This window comes from Anguilla anguilla, chromosome 5 (assembly GCF_013347855.1).
Source record: "Anguilla anguilla isolate fAngAng1 chromosome 5, fAngAng1.pri, whole genome shotgun sequence".
In the NCBI taxonomy this organism is placed as follows: Eukaryota; Metazoa; Chordata; class Actinopteri; order Anguilliformes; family Anguillidae; genus Anguilla; species Anguilla anguilla.
The window spans coordinates 56,776,783-56,797,884 of NC_049205.1; the positions used below are offsets into that span (position 1 = coordinate 56,776,783).

At 45.0% G+C, this 21,102-nt stretch overlaps 1 protein-coding gene and 1 non-coding gene across 3 annotated transcripts in view; one reads left to right on the top strand and one right to left on the bottom strand.

Moving 5' to 3' along the window:
- The window catches only part of cdh16 (cadherin 16, KSP-cadherin), a 36,591-nt gene that overhangs the window by 13,149 nt on the left and 2,340 nt on the right, over window positions 1–21,102 (bottom strand). For both annotated transcript variants that reach the window (XM_035416687.1, XM_035416685.1), the window contains exons 3-12: window positions 20,743–20,841; window positions 17,025–17,159; window positions 15,094–15,223; window positions 11,402–11,560; window positions 9,709–9,905; window positions 5,918–6,043; window positions 3,353–3,503; window positions 2,911–3,123; window positions 2,380–2,456; window positions 69–260 (exon numbers count right to left, since the gene is read on the bottom strand). In XM_035416687.1, coding sequence (XP_035272578.1) covers window positions 69–260; window positions 2,380–2,456; window positions 2,911–3,123; window positions 3,353–3,503; window positions 5,918–6,043; window positions 9,709–9,905; window positions 11,402–11,560; window positions 15,094–15,223; window positions 17,025–17,159; window positions 20,743–20,841 — 1,479 coding nt within the window. The remainder of the gene's footprint in view (window positions 1–68; window positions 261–2,379; window positions 2,457–2,910; window positions 3,124–3,352; window positions 3,504–5,917; window positions 6,044–9,708; window positions 9,906–11,401; window positions 11,561–15,093; window positions 15,224–17,024; window positions 17,160–20,742; window positions 20,842–21,102) is intronic.
- Window positions 10,946–11,017, top strand: trnae-cuc. Its single transcript has one exon. It is a non-coding gene; the product is annotated as a tRNA-Glu (tRNA).

A 21,102-nucleotide genomic window follows, 5' to 3' on the forward strand; every position in this document is an offset into this window, starting at 1 on the left:
GCCAGGGGCGCACTGAAACGATCGCCATGGGGCCATCGGGCGACCCGAGAGGAACTCAATAAAAATACCTTCTGGAGGATCACGGAGACCTCGTTGGTCTGTCGGTCGGCCTCCAGAGTGAAGATGTCCTCCTCGTTTCCAGACTCCAGCCTGTAATCCACCAGCCAGCTGTCTCTCCCCCGCTCATCTCCGTCCCAGGCACACACAGAGGTCACCGTGGTGCCCACGCGAGCATCTTCGGGAAGGTGAAAGGGACCATACTGAGGAGAGAGAGTGAAAGAGACAGAATGACAGAGAGAGTGAGAGAGAGAGAGAGATAGAGAGAGAGGACCCAAAATGAAAGTCAGAGATGAAATGAGAATGAGGGAGAGTAGTAGGAGGATGAGGAGAGGCCAAGAGAGAAAGAGGAGACAGAACAGGTGGAATAAAAGAGAGAAGAGAGTACACAGATGACTGATGCAAATGAAAAAAGAATAGTCACAGGTCAGTTCAATCAGTTGGCCAGGGAAAACGCAGTGATGCTACTTAGTTGTTATTCCAGTGTTATTACATTTCTCATCGCTTCCACATTAGGCAGCATGGCTGATTATGTGCAGAAATGTTTCAAAGTTTTAAAGATCTAGTTTTAAAGATCCTTCAAAAAGGTAATGGATTTATTTAAAATTGAACCCCACACCCCCCCCCTTCCCACCCCTTCCCACCCCCCGGCACCCATAGGCAACAGCAGAACTACCCCTCTGGTCCTGGATCGCTATCATTCTCCCACACACCTCCCGCCTGTTAATCTCAGAGTGCTTCAATGCGCTACTCATGGTTCTCATCCAGAGTGGCTGGGTACACTGTGATCTTCCCCCACCCTCCTGAGCGGGTCACAAGGGGCATCTCCAGTCACCACAACAGACCCACCCTCCGGAGAGGGGATCACAAGGGGCATCTCTACTCACCACAGACCCACTCTCTCGAGAGGGGGTCACAAGGGGCATCTCTACTCACCACAGACCCACCCTCTCGAGAGGGGGTCACAAGGGGCATCTCTACTCACCACAGACCCACCCTCTCGAGAGGGGGTCACAAGGGGCATCTCTACTCACCACAGACCCACCCTCTCGAGAGGGGGTCACAAGGGGCATCTCTACTCACCACAGGCCCACCCTCTCCAGAGGGGGTCACAAGGGGCATCTCCACTCACCACAGGCAGACCTCGGCACTCTCCTCTCACGCGTCCCTTAGGGGCGCTCACATGACCCCAGGGCCTCAGACGCTTCGTCCGCCAAACGCTTAATTGCAGCGGCGGCGCGCGCAGCAGGGGAACGCGCCGTGACCACGCTAATGCGCTAACGCCGCGCCCGAAACTGCTCATAAGAAGGCACCCTCCGGACGGATCCGGGGCTGCGTGTTAGCGTCGCGTGCGCGGCATACCTGAAGGTGTCACATCTGTTTTGAAAGCGGTGCGGCGGGGCGTATCTTTACAGAAAAGCCGGCTGCAATTAGCAAAGGTCACCCCAGCTGTAGGCGAGGGGGAGGGTCTAAAAATAACCCGAACGCCGCGATGTTTCCACCACACGTGTGCTGAAGGATGCAGGGGATTTTTAAGCTCCTTGCGCTGCGAGAGTATTTTTGTGTGCCTGTTATTCCTGTTTAACATAGACTTTAATGCCTCAGCTTCAGTGTTGCTCATCACCATGAAGACCGAGGGGGGGGGGGGGGGACCCCTGCTGCCCCATCTCCCCACTGTAGCAGGGGCACATATTTCCTCTGTACCAGCTCAGAGTCGTAAACCTGTAAGCCCTGAGATCTGTATTTTAGGCAGATGCACTGACGAAAGAACTGCACTTGGCAGGGGCTGAGCTCCCGGATCAAGGGAGGGAGCCCCCTTGAGGCCATTTTTGGACAAAATCCAGAAACGCTCACACATTCTTGGATTGAGAAAAGAGTATCTGGTTGCCAGAATTGCAGTGGAAGGTTTTTTAGTATATTTTCAAATGAAAGATTTTGTTCCTGGGGCTGTAGAGTACATTGTTGTTTTGAAGCTTCCAGTGCAATGGGACTACTTGGCCGACTTTTGAAACATCTAACACTAACACTAATCTGTTCTGTCAGCAACACGTGTTCTCACTCTTAAATAAACCCTTCTCAGAGCTGAGCTTTGCTAAATTACCATGGAAAACAAGAAGGAGAGTAAAATGTTTGTAGCATTTGTTTCCCTTCTATTTATATCAGCATGAGATTCAAAAGCTAATCCCGTCGGTAATGTTTCACTTGGCTCCTGTCAAATCAGATCTGTGAGGTCGCTCTGGACTTTCCGGCCTCCGTTCTGACGCAAGGGAATGGAAACACAACCCAGACCCCAAAAAAACAGACAGACACCATTCCGGGTACCTCGCTTTGGGAAAAAACGGGCGGGTTGTTGTTCTGATCCAGGATGTCAACAACAACGGTACAGGAGCTGTTCAGACCTGAGGAGAGAGGACACCAAAACTATTAATTTACTATGTAAATCCCTTCTGGGGGGGATTTATGTAGCTTACTTTTAGCCTTTTTATTTTGAGCAATATTGACTAATGCTACAGGGGGCACAACCTCTTAACGATCTGTTCATGCTCTAAATGTCATGTCCTTACATTATTAAGCTCTGTGAACAGTACAGCATGCGGCAACAGATGCTGATGTCAGCACGCTTCTGTGGCCATGCTATCAATTCATATTTTCTAGCAACTTTTAGGTGTGAGATCACAAACATGCGATTGGAATGTTCGTAGCTGAACATTCTAATGCTGATGTCACAATCAGCACTGGCAATGGAGTTCTAGAACACTGGCTTTTGTCAAAACATTCCAAAAAAAACCTACTCTCCAGAAGGCCAAGGGCAAGTAAATTCCCACGCTTGGCCCCGCCCCTCCGCGCTCTCACCTTTGGCGTCCTCGGCGATGATGGTCAGTACGTACTGGCGAGCGGCGCCCACCATGTTGTCGGCCTGGACGGAGATGACCCCCGAATCACTGTCCACCCGGAACAGGGCCCGGGGGCTGTCCGGACTCAGGCCCGCCAGCCGGTAGAAGATCCGCACGTTATCCGTTTTCGGATCGTCGTTGTCCGCCGCCTGGACCGTGAGAATCTCGGTCCCTGGGATTCAAACGTAATCGCTCCGTCAGAAACAAAGGGAGCACGCGAAAGTGTGGAAATTTTTGCTAAAGTAACTGTCCTTCACTCTTTTGTCAGGTGGCACCTTTTGTATTTATTCAAATGTATTTTTAAAATTTCCCTTTATCAAAAAGGTGACAATCCAGAGAGTCTGAGGCAGGAATTCGTTTATCCCTGTTCGTCTGATATAAGACGCGTCGCTCTCTCTCACCCTTGCCAGCGAGCTCGTTGATGACGGCGTGGTACTGCGGCTGGGGGAAGGTGGGCCGGTTGTCGTTGGCGTCGCCCACCATCACACGCAGCTCCGCGGGTTTGGCGATCTCTCTTCCGTCCGACCGCTCCACCACGATGCTTATCAGGAACTGCCAGAGAGAAGAAAAAAAACATCCTTCCAACTGTCACCATCGCTGTCCAACTGTGACAATTTAAAAAAAAACATTTTTTAAATCACAGGAAAAGGTCTAACAAATACTGTTACCATGACACCAGCCACTTAAAAGATTCCGGTAGGCTATGTTCCGTTTCACATTAAACTACCCGATAGTGTGAATGCTACAGTGCCAGACTGCTGCATATTTTGTGTTGGCCAGTTTCTGTAGCTTTGCTTTTTTTTAACCACGTTGGAGGCTTATATTAGATACGTTAGATGACAACCTGGCTGTTAACTGAGATGTATGAGTGACTCACCACTAGTTGCAGGCAATTTCCATTTGTCCCATTTGTGACCCATTTGTCATTCATGTACTGTAATAATGACAATTACCCATTGATTTTGTGCATTCATTATCTCAGTTCAGAGCACGATTTTTACAATAACTCTTGTCACATCTGACGCAGATCTGGCAAGCAAGGCAGGCAGTATTTCTGAGCAATACTGTGTCAATGACAGCGACATGACGAGGAGGCTAATATTGGGTATCACAAATCAACAAGGGGAACAAAAGCTTAGCGAAATGGGTTTAACCCCATTTTGACAATAAAACAACGCAAAATTAGTTGAAGGAATTGCTTGCAGTTTGCTCGAAACTGGCACAGTGTAATAGGCCTATGCCCCAGCCTATGTGCATTCGCAAATTGGGATGGCAAGTATGCCATCCGCCAAGTTACGGCTTGGCGGGTCATGCCACATACCCATACAGCACCTAAGAGTTTGCTACCTTTCAGGGTTTCCTATAGAAATAACCACAATGACCACAGACTCTCGGCCCTTAAGTCAACAGAGTGAGTGTAACGTTAGTGAAGACAGCTTTGAAATGAAGCCCCAAAATCTTTGTTGTGCTTCTTGTTGGTACCAGTCATATGGGAACTGCCGCCATGGCGCTACATGACTACAAGGTAGGCCCTAAAACCTCGAACTACTATTACAGGCTTCGCCCAGCCAGAGGCTTGTTCTGCGGAGCTGTAGCTGGGTACTATTGTGAGTCATCTCACAACAAAGTTACACACAGTGATCAAAATGACCTCATCCTCTTAAGATGATAAGATGGAAAAACACTGGGCCAAGTTATATGAAACCATTTATGAAACATTGGGTAGCAGTGCTTTGGAATAAAGCTTGTTTAATTTGTGTGAGCCAAGATAGCCAATATTGTTTGTTGTAACTTGTTGTGTTACAACTTTGTTGTAACTGCATTTTGATACCAATTCTTTAATGGCACTCCTAGATTTTGCAAGTTTGAATTAGTGACTTCTAGACAGTGCTTTGTATGCATGAGTAACTTGGCATTTTTGTACATTGAAAAGGTTTTTTGTTGAGATATCATGTTTTGGTTATGTAATACATGACTATAAACATATTGAACGTAAACACCCTGCGCTGCATCACTGTTTAACAGACATCAGTAATGCTACTGATGATTTGGTCAATATTATTGAACTTCTTCTGAAGGAATGGGCGTCGAAATCGGCTACTGCCCATTCTATAAGCTGGAATTAGTGACCTATTTTCCTTTCTCACCTAGTTCTGCCCCTGGGACAGCGAACCGTGAAAGTGACTGAAAAAAAAAAAATCAGCTGAGCAGCAGCAGCAGTCAGATTGATTTATAGACGCGGGTTCTCTCCTCTCTGCGCTCGTCGAGAGAGCTGTTAATCGTTAATCACGCCCGGGCTACTCACAAAGCCGCCGTTATGGCCCGCCACTCAAACTATCACGAAAAGCACTCTAACAATGGCCTCCCACGCTCAATCACACACACACACACACACACACACACACACACACACGCACGCACGAGCGCTACGTCTCCATCGGCAAACCGTGACCGCCGTGTGAAAAGAGGGACCGCAGTGCGCTCTGACTCACGCCGTTACGCGGAGGCAGCGGGGTTCGCGGGACGAGCGCCTGTAAAACGACGGGTCGAGTTCGGAGCACGCTGCCTCGCAAACGAAGACCGTTAAGCTGAAATCGAACGGCGTGAGCCGTGGGAGGATCTTCAGCCACGGAGAGTAAATGGTAAATGGACTGCATTTATATAGCGCTTTTATCCAAAGCGCTTTACAATTGATACCTCTCATTCGCCAGAGCAGTTAGGGGTTAGGTGTCTTGCTCAAGGACACTTCAACATGCCCAGGGTGGGGTTTGAACCAGCAACCCTCCGACTGCCAGACAATCGGTCTTACCTCCTGAGCTACGTCACCCCATAGAGAGAGAACATTGGGGTTCCGTTTGGAAAGCCAGTCACTCGGCAAAAAACACAGAGACGGTCTTGACCCGGTCGGGGCTGGATAAGTACCGTACCGATGCCGGTTAGGCGTTCGGGTAGCCGTTAACCCTCACCTGGTCCTGGGTCTCCCGGTCCAGGGGAGCGTTGAGGTAGATCACCCCCTCTCTGCTGATGGTGAAGAGCATCTCAGGGAATTCACCTTCCAGAGTGTACACAACTGGGCTTCCGCTCCACTTAACCTTGGGACAGAGCATCAGAACGAAAAGCCATTAATGATTTTGAAATGTAAATCCCCTAATTATGGAGAGATGAGTGCACTTTCAAGCCCGTAGATATATGTCGCTGTGGAACAGTATTGATCTGTGAAAACTGGCTTGACTGTACAAGGACTTATAACGCATGTAACATCTAGCATTAAACATCTGAAGCTTCAATACATACACAAATCACTCACAAAAACTGCTATGAAATGTAAAAGCTAATATCCTCCTAGATACAGAGGCTGAACTTAACTCTTTCACGTGAAGCATTCACACCAGGTATGCCCTAGCCAGACTCCATTGCTCTACACCGAACTAAGGCCTAGAAAATAAAACAGTTTAAATAACTGTTGGAATTTTTAAAATCATTTTAACAAAACAAAATGTTTAAGGTGACAGCTATGCTCCATGCACCATGACTACTGTTTACACTCAGCTCTGTTTTGGAAATCGGTCTCTAGTTGTACATATCCTATATACACAAGTCATCATCCCAAGACTGGAAACTTGGAATAATAAAGCAGCAGTAGTCACAGAATTGAGTGCCCGTACTAAAATCGGAACTGTGCAATAAACAGAAGATGACATCATCTGTTTTAGTTTTTTTCTTTTTTCTTTTTACTCTCCGGAGTACTCGGTGCTCTCTGTGCAGTCCTGTGTTTACAACTAAGCGAGGAGGAGCCACTTCAGATCTTTAATATAAATGTGGCTCAGGGGCAGTTCTGAAGCATCTTCTGACATTTTAGGTTTAAACAGAACACGATGTTCAGGGGTTTTCTTGTACAATTAGTGAATCTGACTGAACAGTCGTCTAAGAATAGGCTGCTTCGGGCATAAGCAAACAGGATAAGACCCCCCCAAAAAAACAGAGTGGCGATAAGCATAGAGAAATGTTTAATAGAGAATGCATTAATATCCTCATGTGGAAAAATTAAATGTAGCCACCACTGAAAACTGCTCAAGATATAACATACCAGCGTGTAAGAGATGAAGTCAGCTGTGGTACACAGGGAGTATCACAGACTCTACCTGAACTACCTGAAACCTGAACACCTGAAGCTTCAATACATAATGAATCACTAGCAAAAACTGCAGAGAAAAGTAAAAAAGAAGACAATGCCCTTCTAGATAAACAGGAGGGACTTAGCACTTTCACATTCACACCAGGTACACCCTAGTGAGACTCGATTACTCTACGCTGAACCATACAGTCTATGCATTGAACTAAGGCATAAAAAATGGGAAATCTGGTCATTTTCAAGTTTTTAAGACGGCAGTTACGCTCCATGCACCTTAACTATTGTTGGTGATAGCACATTGTTACATCATAGTGGGGGGCTGCACACTGTAGAACCTGCCTCCTTAAACTGTGAAACTGTGTGTGTGTGTGTGTGTGTGTGTGTGTGTGTGTGTGTGTGTGTGTGTGTGTGTGTGTGTCTGCGTGCGTGCTTCCGTGTGTTTTTATACGGCTCGAGAAGCACATGTAAGACTTCAACTGGATCACACATCCAAAATGCCACAGGATTTCATCTATAAACCGTTTCATGTCTCTGTTGAGCTGAGATTTATCCAAACAAAAGGTCTGTTACCACCACAAAGATTAACACCTTGGCTGGCCAGTCAGCCAGCAGCCTCAACGTTATGACAGCTGTTGCTATATTAGCTGTTAGCTGCAAACTGCAGAGTACCGCAGTGGTTATTTTGGAATTACAGTATGTAGCACTTATGCTGAACTGATCCAGAACAATATCCAGCATCCAGTAAAAACATCTTCTGCGTTACTCACCCTGACAAACGCGAATCCTCTAAGCCTGCGCACACTAATTATACGCATTATTGCATGTTTTTGTTTAACAGGACGGTTATAAATATTTATACAGCGCAATCATGCGACCGTGATTGATTGAGTTACGGCGCATAATGCATGCACGCGTCCTTGAATTATATCCGTGCATCTGTGTTTCATAACAGCCGTGACTCCCGACGCCAACGTGGGTGATGGAACCGGGCCGTTTACATTAGAGTGGGCGTTTAAGTAGTCTTTCGACATATAGGCACGGATCGTGCAGTACCAGCGCTGTGCTGCCATTCTGCAGCAACGCCACTGTCATTCTCAGTGGAGCGTGACTGAAAGACCATGTCAAACTGAACATCGTGTGTAATACCTGCAACACAGAAACAGCGTGATAGAACGAGCCCTTAACAATTCATCTAATTGACCTGCGGACATGGGTGCGTATGACGTCTAAAACACCACTTTAGTTATAAAGCGGCAGTCGAGCGAGAAAAAGCGTTGTATTATACAACCAGTAAGAATTCTGAGGCATTATTAATTGAGCCACCCTGCAATTTTTGACTTTGTCAGCTCTACTGTCCCTTAAATTGCATGCTTTTCTTGGGCTGGAATGAATTATATCATTTTATGTTTTTCTCCACTTGTGTGTGTTGTAACTAAAGATGCAGTTATAGTGTTTGTTGTGTACACATGCATAAAGTGGGATTTTGGCTTTCATAGGAATAACATTTGACATTCATGTAAAAAAAAGTCTGGGGAAGTGCTTGGTTGGACATCGATGATAAATCATGAATAAATCTGCCTTGTAAGAGCTATTAACTCATTGTGCGATGGATGTGTCTAAATTAGAGACTTGCTGACATTAAAAACAAAAGTGAAGGGGTCAAAAGTGAGTGTGTGTGTGGGGGGGGGGGGGGCATTTGCCCCCTCCCACCCCTCCCCACTTCCTGGCACCTCTGTCAGAATGTCACAGCAATCTGTCCTGTTTAATAATGAAAGTAGAAGGAAAGCGCAAACATCTGTTAAACAAGCAATTTCTGCCGTTCTCACATTCTACATGTATCTGTTAATATTTGTCATTACATGGCATCATTCCAAACAAGCTGTAATGGATTTTTCCAGATGTCACTGGCAGCCTGGTTAATACACTGTGCCTAAACAAACAATCCTTGTGTCAAATGCACCCTTGATCCACTTCACTAGCCGAGAAATACATCAGCCTCAAATTTTATTATAATTTTGTATCGTATTTAATGCATATTGCAACCCTGATAAACATATGTAACACAACACACTTCATCTGTTACACTGATCTGGCAGAGGAGGCTAAAGTCAAGCAATTTTGTCATTTCTGTATTTTCTGATGTGCAGTGCACCAGTAATGTAATCTGTAATCGTTTGTTCATGCTTGGGAGATGGAAAGTGAGTTCTGCCCAGATGCAGCAAATACACCGTCCCACAGTAATTCCCACAGGTGTGCATGAACTCCATATACTGTTGTGTGAGAAGGGCCGTCATGCACTGTAAAAAAAAGGATTATTCTGGGAACTAATAAAAAAAAAAGCTTCTTAAAGGATTTATGCAAAGATAACCTTCCTTTTGTGGCACAGACAGAAGCATTCAAGACGGTCCAGACGAAAAGGTGAAAGCACAGGAACAGAAAATGAATGTACGCTCTTCAGCACCTACCAAAACCTTTTCTTCAGACGCTTCTCAAATGTTCTCATGTGCAATTTAAAAAAATGTTCTGAGAAAAAGTCCTTTTTTCTTTTTTTTTCTTTTTTTTTTCACGGTTCATTATGATGTACCCGGTACCTGAGATGTGCGGTTGGACCGGGACTGGTCTCACCTGGGAGATGGCGATTGGGTAGGGGCCGGGCAGGTTCTCCTGCAGACGCACGGGGTCCGGGGAGCCCCACGTGTTCCCGGTCACCTCCACGGTCACGGTCCCGGTCGAGTAGAAGGCGGTGGGCTTCCCGGCCATGTCCTTGACTATGATGGTGAGCCGGTAACGACCGCACATCTCCGGGTCCAGCGTGGAGGCCCCTGGAACAACCACAGGACCGCACTTTTGGAGGGAGTGCTCTGAACACTCGGTCAACCAACCGACTAATCGAACTACACTGAGTGAAGTGCTCTTCATATTGGAGTAGTACTGCGAGATCAGTGACTTTGAGGAGACCATTCTATGTATGCTCTCAGAAATGAAGGAGTACAATTTTATGTACCTCTAGGGTACCACCTCAGTGACAAAAACTGTACCTTCTCAGCCATTTTTTGCTCTGAGAGTGTAAGTTTATCAAAATTTTCAGACCCCAAAATTTGGGCAATTTGTATATGATGACGCCTTTTGTCAGTAGTACCTACAGCAATATACGGTTTTCTGCCATAAGGGAGAAAATACAGCTTGACATGAGTTGAGTATCTTGGCTACGGCACAAGTTTTTCTTTAAATCCAAATACAGTACTGCTTAAAGACAGGAACGGCGTGATTAATATCCTGGCTAATGAGGCAATCAGTGGTGGCGGGGCTCACGGCTGACAGGGAGGCAGGATTAAAATCAAGGAAGTAATTTGCAGATTTCGCTGCCAAATGAGGTTCAATGGAGGCAGCTACAGGACTGCTGTGAATTTAAGCCTTTAATGTGCCTCAGCCCCTGCCAGGACCAAAAGGGCACCAGCACATCCAGAAGGGACAGAAATAGCAGCAGCTACACTCGGACCGTCATTTCTCCTATCGATTTCTGCCTGGGGTGGGGGTGGTAGTTGGGGGGGTTTCTGCGGTGTTAGCATTCAGGAGACATGTCGCTCAGTCTGTCTCCAATTAGCCTGGTAAAGCGCATGATGAAATACATTCAACCGCACGTTATTAGTTATTAATCCACTGCACTTGACACTTCATTAAAATTGGAATGTGTGTCAGTGTCTGTTGAGCATAATTTGAATGTTGTAAACAAACGTCCAGCTGGTTCTATTAAATTCAATATGAGTTAATGCCACTGGTGCAATACACATATGACCATTCGGTTCTATTAAATTCAATATCGGTTGATGTCATCACATTCTGCCAATTACATGCAGACAAGTCCCTGGTGGTCTAGTGGTTAGGATTCGGCGCTCTCACCGCCGCGGCCCGGGTTCGATTCCCGGTCAGGGAATGTGTTTTAGTGCTTCTGAATAGGGTTGCCAGCCAGACATAGACCCTGGGGGGTCACCGCTGCTAAATTTCTAACATCAGCTACTCAAACTAGACATTATAATGAACTGTGCCCACAAATGAGACATGTCGGAATCATGAGGAAACCCAACATTCTGGTGAAACACTGGGCGTCTGCCAACCCTATTTCTGAATTATCTTCCCATTGGAAGACACTCTGGATAAGAGTGTCAAATGGCTGTAATATTAAGGCAGGGGTCTGCATCCCAGGGCCTGGAGAGCCACAGGCTCTTCTGGTTTGCGTTGCTTAGTGCTGCATTATCTGAAGGGCTGGTCCTCAAACACAAAGGCTGGCTCTGGAGGGGCGAGGGGTGACAGAGCTCACCTTCTTCAGTGAGCGACACTTCTCCGGTGCGTGGGTCGATGAAGAACATTTGGCTGGAGGGAATTCTGGGAGTCTGGTCCAGCTGACTGTAGCGCAGCTCGGCGTGCAGGGTATTGGGGTCGTCCCGGTCGCGCGCCTCCACCTTCATGAACGGGATCCCTGAGGAGGCACATGACCGCTTTTATCAAGAGCGACCAGAAAACACGCAGGACGGTATGCACGTATGCAAACAGTCCATTGGTCACATGCAGTCACTTTCCTTACCCTTAACTCGATGAGTTAATCAGGCCGATCATTGTTTAGAAATGAGTACCTGGAAGTGTTCATATGTGCTTAGCACACAAGCAGGCCTATATATGCATTACAGTCCAACCAGAGCCTCTTCCCTCAAAGATCCTTTTGAACGGCCAGTAAAAACTACAGTGAGAATAGTATTTACCAGCCTCTATTTCTAGAGGTGCCACCCTTCGGGCATGTGTATTTTTAAAAATTAACTATGGTCAGAGCATTGAAAGCAAAATAAGGACATCAGTTCAAGCTGCCATGTGAGAAATCGTAAATCACCTCCCCATTGTCTCCCCTGCTGGCATTGAAATGAGGCATCTTCATGTGTCAGAGAGGCAGGCCCAGAGCCGCTTCATGTTATTGAAGTTCATCATTGAGTTCAACCTGTCATGTTGGAAGATGGGCTTATTTTCTGAGCCAAGATGGACGCCCCCTCGCTTGCCTTTTTCAAAGTCAGTGGGTTGAAGGGTGGATAGGTTCAGAAGCAGAATCTTAACCAGCTGAGAGCCAGTGCTTGGACTTACAACTGCTTCTGAATTCCAGAAACGCTACAGTTCAGTCATGACCTTCTGCTTAATTTTTTTAGCCTAAGACACACAAACTAAACCAGCGCAGAGCAGTTACACTGTATCCAGCCAACCCATCAATCCTGATTCGTGATACAGGCCCCTGGTAAGGTTCACAAACCCGCAGATAAGAGCCCCACATAAAACAAATTCTTTGGCCCCACGTGGGTGTTGCTCTGCCAGCTAGCGTCTGACTAGATTAGCTGCGGTTTAAGACGGATCCAGCTAACCCGCTGCTCTCACGGGTTTAGCACACGGCTACATGCTAAGTTTAAGCAATCCCACTGTCAAACTGTCAAGCTAGGCTACAGTTAAACCAGCCATACTATCAACTGACCTTAAGGTCCGCCCAACAGGAGTGATTTAAAGGAAGTTCGCAAAATAATGGTCTGTGTTCAATTTTCTCACGTCTTTCGGCAAATGGTGAAATAGAAATTTGGTCTGTTTGTCAGTTTCTTCCTACAGTGCATAGGCTACTATTTCACTGTTTGCTAAGGGAAGTCACAAAATTGAACTGATATGCATCACAAGGACCGATAGGCCTACACATATCTCATCATTTAAGGCAGCTAATGTTTGATTCTCCCAAATATTAAGCCTATTTCTGATAAGCCTTGAAGGCAAATTACTGTACCCTCAAATAAATGCTCCCACAATAAATGGACTAATAGAATTTAAAGGATAAGCCAGGCATATTCTTTTGATGCTTAATCTATGAAACAAAGGTGAAAGATAGCCTATAGGTTACATTTTGAAATATTGAAAGTAGACATCTCCCTTTAAATCTCAGTTAAATCATGTGTGCTGCAGGTTTAACTTAAAATCTCAGTTAACTGCCAGCAGAGGTCGCTCTAAGCGATTTCAGCAAGACACCACCTGGGCTTTACGGTCGACTGCAGGTGTGCGTTAAACCGCAGGTACTGAGGACACAACAACCAGGGGTTGCGAGACCACGTGACCTGCGGCGGACAACACGAGTATAAACGAGTATAATCTCGTTCTGAACTCTAAACCGCAGCTGTGCTAATGACAGAGCAAAACGCCCCCACCTGTCTGTGCGGTCTAAAACAACACAATTGTTACAATAAATAAATAAATAAACAAACAAACTGTCCAGGGTTCACTATCCAACACCATACTATGAGATAATCTCTGTCTGTGGTTCAAATATAAATTACAAATTTACAAATTACAAATGCTTCATAAACCAGCATTTTTTATTTTAAAAACCTGCATTACTTTTTCATCCATCTGACGGATGTTCCATAATCACACTAGGGTTAGAGTTAGAGTTAACTTTATTAGCCATGTTTAAAAACATGAAATTTGTCTTCTTGGTGCACAGACAGGGACAAAGACAGAAACAACACCATACAACAGCAACAACGTCATATATAACATTGAAACACAGTCATGTCACCGACACGTAGAACATAAAAATAAAAATACTGCTGCTGCCCAGAAACACTGGGATCTGATCTTTTAAATTTTTGATTATAAAGGTGTGCTGCCCTAGGGAGACAAGAAAATCTGGAGCGGTTTGTGCGTGTCTTGGGTGGGATAATCCGTCCTGATTTACTAAGAACCACTGCTGAGTGTCTCTAACTGCAGTCTGCACAACCACCACCTAGAAACATCTTCATTTTTCTTTTCAAATTCAGCCCATTTTCTGCCCCTCTCTGGCTTTTGTAATATAAACACAGCTTCCCGTTTTCAGAGTGCCTGTTCAGATAAAGGTTGCTCTTCTTCAGCGAGGCCAGTTTCTCCACTCGCAATAGCACTACCAATCAGCTTTTCCACACTGTCCCGTTTTTTTATGGTGATTCATTTCATCCTGTTAAAGTGCAGAAGGGAGCTCCTGAATTATAGCTGCAGAATAGACGAGCACAGAAGGACTAATTTAAACATCTTGCCTGTTAATGGGACCACAAAGCGGATTCGCCGTAGCCCGATCATGATGCGTTCGGAACACGCCAGCACTCTGACGACATTCGTATTTTGGGTGACCGTTTCTACGAGAGTCACACTCCGGAGAGATATCAATGAAAGCTCAGGCCCATCTCCGTTTCACAAACACGCCGTCCTCCATGGCAACGAAATGCGAAGCGCGCAATACTACTTTAATCCTGGGTTTGTGTCATCTGTGATGCAACACCGTGACCGGGTCAGTCTGAAGGCAACTGGAACAAGAGAATGACTAAGAGTTTTTATTACTCGTACTGGAGAAAAAGCAAAGCCATACACTATAAATAAGCTTGGCCACAAATGAAAATCAAAGTCCTTCAACGGTATTTTTAGCTAGTCTCTTACTACTATTCAAAGCTAACATTCGAAATAAAGCCGATGTTATTCTTGGGGGGGCGGGGGGCGGGGGGTGGGGGGAGGGGGGGGATTGGATGGCCCTGAGTTGTAGTCGTATTGCGCATTCCTTTGTCAATCACTATGATATATCAAATTTGGTAAGCATGAATCAGTCTGTCTACGTCAGCCTGTAAAGAAATACCAGAGCATGCAATACGTTATAGAAATGAACTACGTCAAGTCGGTAAAAATACCAGGGCATGCAATATGTTATGGAAATGTTGAAAGCCTTTATTTATAGAAATACTGTTATGTCTCAATAATATTTAAGAAAAATAACCTAGTTTGCCATTTGAACTCAAACAATGTTTTATTTAAATCTGAATCTGGACATTTATCATCAGGCCCTACGTGGAGGAAATACTGAGTGTGTCCTATTGGATTAGGTGAATAAATTGAAAATGAAATATTCTTGACATGGAGTCTATCACATGAGAGAGAGAGAGAGAGCCGTGGCAGGAGCTTGAAGATCTCACTGACCTTTAAGCAGCCCGAGCTGCACCACTCCTCGCATGCTCTCCTCAATGAATTCTGGGACATTGTCATTCTTGTCACTTACGCACACCTCCACCGTGAAGCTCTGCGTTACGCCAACACCAGCGAAAGACACCTGTGAGAGACAGGAAGTAGGTTCTCATTTCCCAGGGTTAAGCGGCCCCTCAGGAACGACTCTGGAACGTTCCGGCAACGTCATCGGGACGCAGTGAGTCAGACTGCGCTCACGGCTATTCTTGCTCATGCGCAGCCTACGAATGCAGCAGGTGGCTGGGGTGATGGAATCACGGGGCAAATATATTCTTTTCAACGCTGCATACCGTCGAAGAATTTCCCTGCCGATATATTAGAGTAAACTGAGCGTGCAATAAAGGCTAAATAAAGTTCTGAGGTAATGACACTTAATGTATTTAGAATTCAAGGGAGGAATGGCTATATTAGGGACTTCCTGGCATCCATAAAATGTACGGCTGCCTGTGACTCAGGTAACATTACAAGACTTCCTAAGCTAATTACAAGGAGCTCGTTATGACAAAATTAAACCATAATACTTACAAGATTACTCAGACCACTGATCCCCTGAGATTAAAAATACATAGCAAAATATTGCAACAGAACATCAGTAGAAAAAACACTTTTTGTAGGTGCACCTGACTGACTTCCCCCCCCCCCCCCATTGTGATAGATAGTGATGTTTCAGTGCAGAGAGGCACCACAAGGTCTGGAATGAATCCTGACCATACCAGCGCCACCTTGTGGCTGGGAGTCTTATAGGGTGGGACATAGTTTGCCATAACAACACCCTGGGTGGAAGGGGCTACGGTCAGCAGGGTACTCCCTACCTCATCACTCAGTGCAACCCTTCTGACCAATCAGCTACTGCCAGCAACTGTGCTACAGGTTGTGTTAGTGTGTAGCCTTTCAAGATAACACTGCAGGGGTGAGATTTTCCTAGAATTCAGACTTTAGGGCATTCCTGTTGTAACACTAAGACCACAAAAAAAAAAAAGAAGGGAAATTAAAAGTTGCAGAAAACTATTTAGTCCATGCTGTTTCCCAACATAATTAAATTTGGGGACTGATCTTCTGTAAATAATGAAAATTTTACAACCGATTATGCACAAAATGTAATTTTCAAAGAAGCATTTTAAAACATCTTAAGTGTATTGCTTTAACATGTTTGGCAGTTGGACAGGGTACAGTTAGTACTCAGCAACATTACTGGCAGTTGTTACATAATAAGCCCTTCATAAAAACAGCTCTCAAATCAAATACCCATCACAGTTGTTTTGTTTTGCCCAAACCAGGCAGACACAATGTCCTTGCCTAAGTAAATGTGTTTCTGTTGAGTTTAATCCATTAATCAAAGAGCGTAATTACTCTGGGCTAAGAGCTGGTACCAGGATTTTGTCTGCTCTGGTTATTTTTGACCTACTATAGGTTGCAGATGCATCGATTTATTTTTCTCCGCTCTAAACAAACAGAGAGCTTCTGTTGTCTCGGAGTGTAGCACAGTGGGTAAGGAACTGGGCTTGTAACCGAAAGCCCGATTCCCGGGTAGGACACTGCCGTTGTACCCTTGAGCAAAGTACTTAACCGAAATTGCTTCAGTATATATCCAGCTGTATAAATGGATACAATGTAAAATGCTATGTGTAAGTTGCTCTGGATAAGAGCGTCTGCTAAATGCCTGTAATGTAATGTAATGTCTCAGTCTACATCCACAGAAAATGTGTTTGTGGCACAGCAATAGTGGTGCATATAGGTTCTCTTTGTCTAATATTACATTTTGTCTAAAGATCTGAAACCATTCAGTCAGACAAATATGCAATCATGGAGGAAATCAGGAAGGGGGAAATGACTTTTTCACGCCACTGCTTGAAGAAAGCTTCCCACACGTGAAAGCACCTGCTTACCTGTAGAGAATAGGTGGGCTGTTTCTCTCTGTCCAGGGGTTTCAGTGCGTACAGGAACCCTGAATCCACCCCGAATATTCCCCCGTCATCCCCGGTCACAGTGAGGTTTCTGTATCCGGCTGGCAGGTTAGGAAGCTGAAATAAGGAACAAGCCACACACGTCACGCAAGACGCTGGGTGAACCATTCATACAGGCTAAACAATTTAAACAGACTCCTGACCTTCACCATTTATATTCATCCCAATTATACGTCAGATACAAAATACGGATTACACTGATGTCTGGAGCTCCTGAATGTCTCATCTGGTTAGGGTCACTGTTCTATGGCAACAGTGTGGCTCATCAGTCCGGGATTGAATCCCAATTTAGCCAGTACAGACCAGTACTCCTACAGCAGGGGCGTCAAACTGAATCTCAAGGGGGCCACTGTGTCTGGTGGGTTTTTGTGTTTTCCTTTAGGTTAAAAGGAAGGTTATCATTATTTATCGCCATTAGGAAGAACCATTTAAGCTGTAGCTAAAATGTTCACACTGGACAGATGGGAGGCAACAGTGATGTATATTCATTATGACATCCATCGTCAGCCATTTTCCTGTTTATTTTAAGCCGACATGACATGCAGATTTTAAAATACTGATTATCTTTACAATACCACTAACCTAACAATAGTGCTGACCTCAGCAATACCACTTTTCTCAACAATGGCCTACTCTTGATCCAAAAAAATGGCACTTATTTCAACAATACCACCGATCTCAACAATATTACAACACCACTGATCTCAGCCAATACCCCCATATCTGAATACTCGTGATGTCAAAAATACAGTTTATCTCAACGGCACCACCCCTCTCCCCAAAATAGCCAATAATATCACTGACCTCAACAAAGGCATAGGCTACTGTAGCCTACATTTCCAAGGAGCTGTCAATCTCTGCTTGAGTTGTTTATTTCTTACTTACTCATTCTTTAAACATTCACTTAAAATAAAAGGTATCGCCTAAAGTAGTATTTAAATATTCACCATCAGACAATCGCTGTCCCTATTCCCTAACAGCAGCAGAAAGGAGCAATTTTTAAACTTCATAAATCCTTAAGGATCCACTATTATGGGGGGGGGGGGGGGGGGGGAATATTGCAATATATTTTTACAAAATAATTTCAGTGAGTTTCTTACCCCTCGCGTTGAACTAATAGTTACGGTTTGGCGGTTGCACGTTTTTTTAACATGCTCTGCGTTCATTGGTTAACTGATTGGGAATGACACGAGCGCCCGCCCTGCCCACACTGCCGCTCCGGAAAAGTGAACGAACATGGCGTCCGTAAATCAACCAGCACCAGTACGCTGTATATGTTGCAGCCTGAATCGGATCTCAGATTTAAAACGAAGGAGGAAAACGAGGAGCCAGGTCAAGAATCAAGCGTAAGCTGTTTATGTCTAATCGCAAACTATGGTCTACCTATCGCATAACATGGTCGCATATCCTACCTAGCTCCTTAGCTAGAGAGCTGTAAAGCACATTGACAGCTGAGTTTACGTGCAAGCCCTTTGATCATACTTATAGCTGGCACGATAAAAAATGCGCAGACACATCTCACTCATCCTCATTCATTCGTAATTATACTCCATTGTGGCCAGAACTGTGGCCAATTTTGAACGGACTTGAACGGATGAACTGTAGGCCTCGAGTTCATACTTTACCAGCCAATAATTCTTATGTCATAACTGCGCTATCAACGCCTACATTAGATCGATACCACTTTATTAAATATGTAACCTTTAAAAAAGTTTTTAAAAAAACACACAAAAAAAAAAATAGAATAGAAAATAGAATAATACTATTTTTTCAGTCCAAATGCATAGGACTATTTCATTACAAAATATACACGTTCATGCTGGAGAGATATATTTTGTACATTACTGTATTGCCATATTTTTTTTTGCCACATCATCTTTCTGCTGAAAAAATTCAAATTTGAAAATAATGAGTTGAAAATGCAGGAAAAGCTTATACCTTCCTCAGAAGTTTAGAAACCCTTCCTTACATTACACCATACCATACACCAGTTGGCAATTATTTTGTTCTTTCAATGCAAAACATAAAGAATCGTGAATCATGTAATTACCCACCCACCAGAAATGCCATTCATATTCACCTCAAGTGCTGCACTTCCGTTTAAATGTGAGAAATAAAAGGGACCCATGGCACATGTGACAGCTTCCAAAGGCCACCAATTACACTGTCAAAGGAAAATGCGGAGGGAGAGAAGCTTGACAGTCACTTAAGTGCCGATTTATGGGTAAAAAAGAAAAAAAGAAAAGAAATATTGGTGACCACTGTGACTGGACTCCAATTTTAGCCCTTAAAGGAAAACAGGGAATTTCTGCCTTTTCAGAATCTCACCTTGCACTTTGAGCACTCAGAAGGAGAAGGGAGTAGAAGGAAAATGCAAGGCCACTACACTTTGGGCACACGCTCTTCGGTCAAGAGCTGCCGTTTATGTCACATTCACCAAGATGGCCACTTACTGGACTTGTACCTCGCTGGGAAAGCAGCAGAGGACACCGTGTTCGAGCGTGCATGCAGACTCCTGTCTCTGTATGCTCTGTGCTTCCACGTCGCTTTAGCCGTCTGCACACTGTTGCGCTCTGCTTTTGACATTGCGCAATGTTTATTTTTTTGCGACGTACTTTCAGCTGTCGAGTTTCTTGCTCTGACAAATCGGAATGCCTGGTTTGGAACAGCCATTTTGAATCTGTGTGCCACTGAACCGTTACTGCTACGTCCTCTGCGGACTCTGGGGAGGGCACGTACTAGCACGCGTGCCCTCTGAGGCATGTGTAGCCACCGTCTGCTCTGTGGCGACTGAGATCAGCTGATCACTACTCCTTGCTGGAAACCTCCCGATGTACTGCAGGTGCCTGGCAGACCAGAGGGGTGTGTGTTCAGGTGGAGATGCTAATAGCCATTTCATCCCTAGACAACACTACAGCCTATCCCACACCTCACTGTGGGGCTCCTGGCCAGTGGCGATACAGGATGCATCGCCTCATCAAGGCTCATTGAGACCTTGTTGCTGGACGTGTCTTAGTTTTTTTTTTTAAAAAGGGTAACATTGCTGTTCTTGATCAAAATCAATTGCCTGGTCAGCCAAATGCGACAGATGTTCAAGAGCCTTTTCAGAATCTCGGTGTAGTGCTGTCGTTCTAGAACAGAGGGTTGAATGATGGAATAATAAGAGATCACACTGAAGTGCCAGTGGCAAATGCAATCACTGTATGATCAAGTATCCTAAACGAAATGGCTATGAAACTATTGAAACTTTTTGGGGTATCATTTCCTTGGCAGGTTTAGGATACAAAGCGTTCTTAAATGTCCTGTGACTTCTTTCTTGTTTATTTTAACTACTGGACACTACTGACCCCCCTTCCTACAGTAGGGCATTTTTCCAGAGGAAGACACATTAGTCTTAATTTAGCAAAGCAGCACACTTTCCAGCATTCCATGTTCCCCAAAGGAGAACCCCCCCCCCAACCAACCCAAATTCCCCCCTTCCTCCAGAGGCCCACGGGAAAACTCTACACTGCTTGGCCAAGGCCGCAAGCCACAGTGGTTCTGTTGCTGTAGTGGCATGACATGGAGTGACATTCCATGGTGTCTGTCTGAGGCAGCTTTATGGAGAAATTTCATTTCTGAAAGGGGAGGGAGGGCCTACCTTGGTCAGGTACCAGGGAAATATGCCATCGTAGTTCTCAGGCACACCGATTTTCAGCGCTTCTGCAAGACACGTCCCCGCCATCTGAAGCAACGCAGCCTGCAGTGGAAAGAATGGGCCATGAGAGGTAGGCCTACTGTAAGTCCCTATGGCACCACCATTGGCGCTAGCAAAGTACTGTATTAGAACTAATTAAATTATCTACAATTGGCTCGTGGTATGTGTGTCATATCAAACATTTTGTTTGGGGTCAATTTTCTGATTCTCTCTAAGTTTCCTTCTGTGGACCTTCTGTGCAGTCGTGATGATATTGTGTGCTTTTATTCCTGAGAATAACAGTGGCTTCATCCGCTTTTGCAA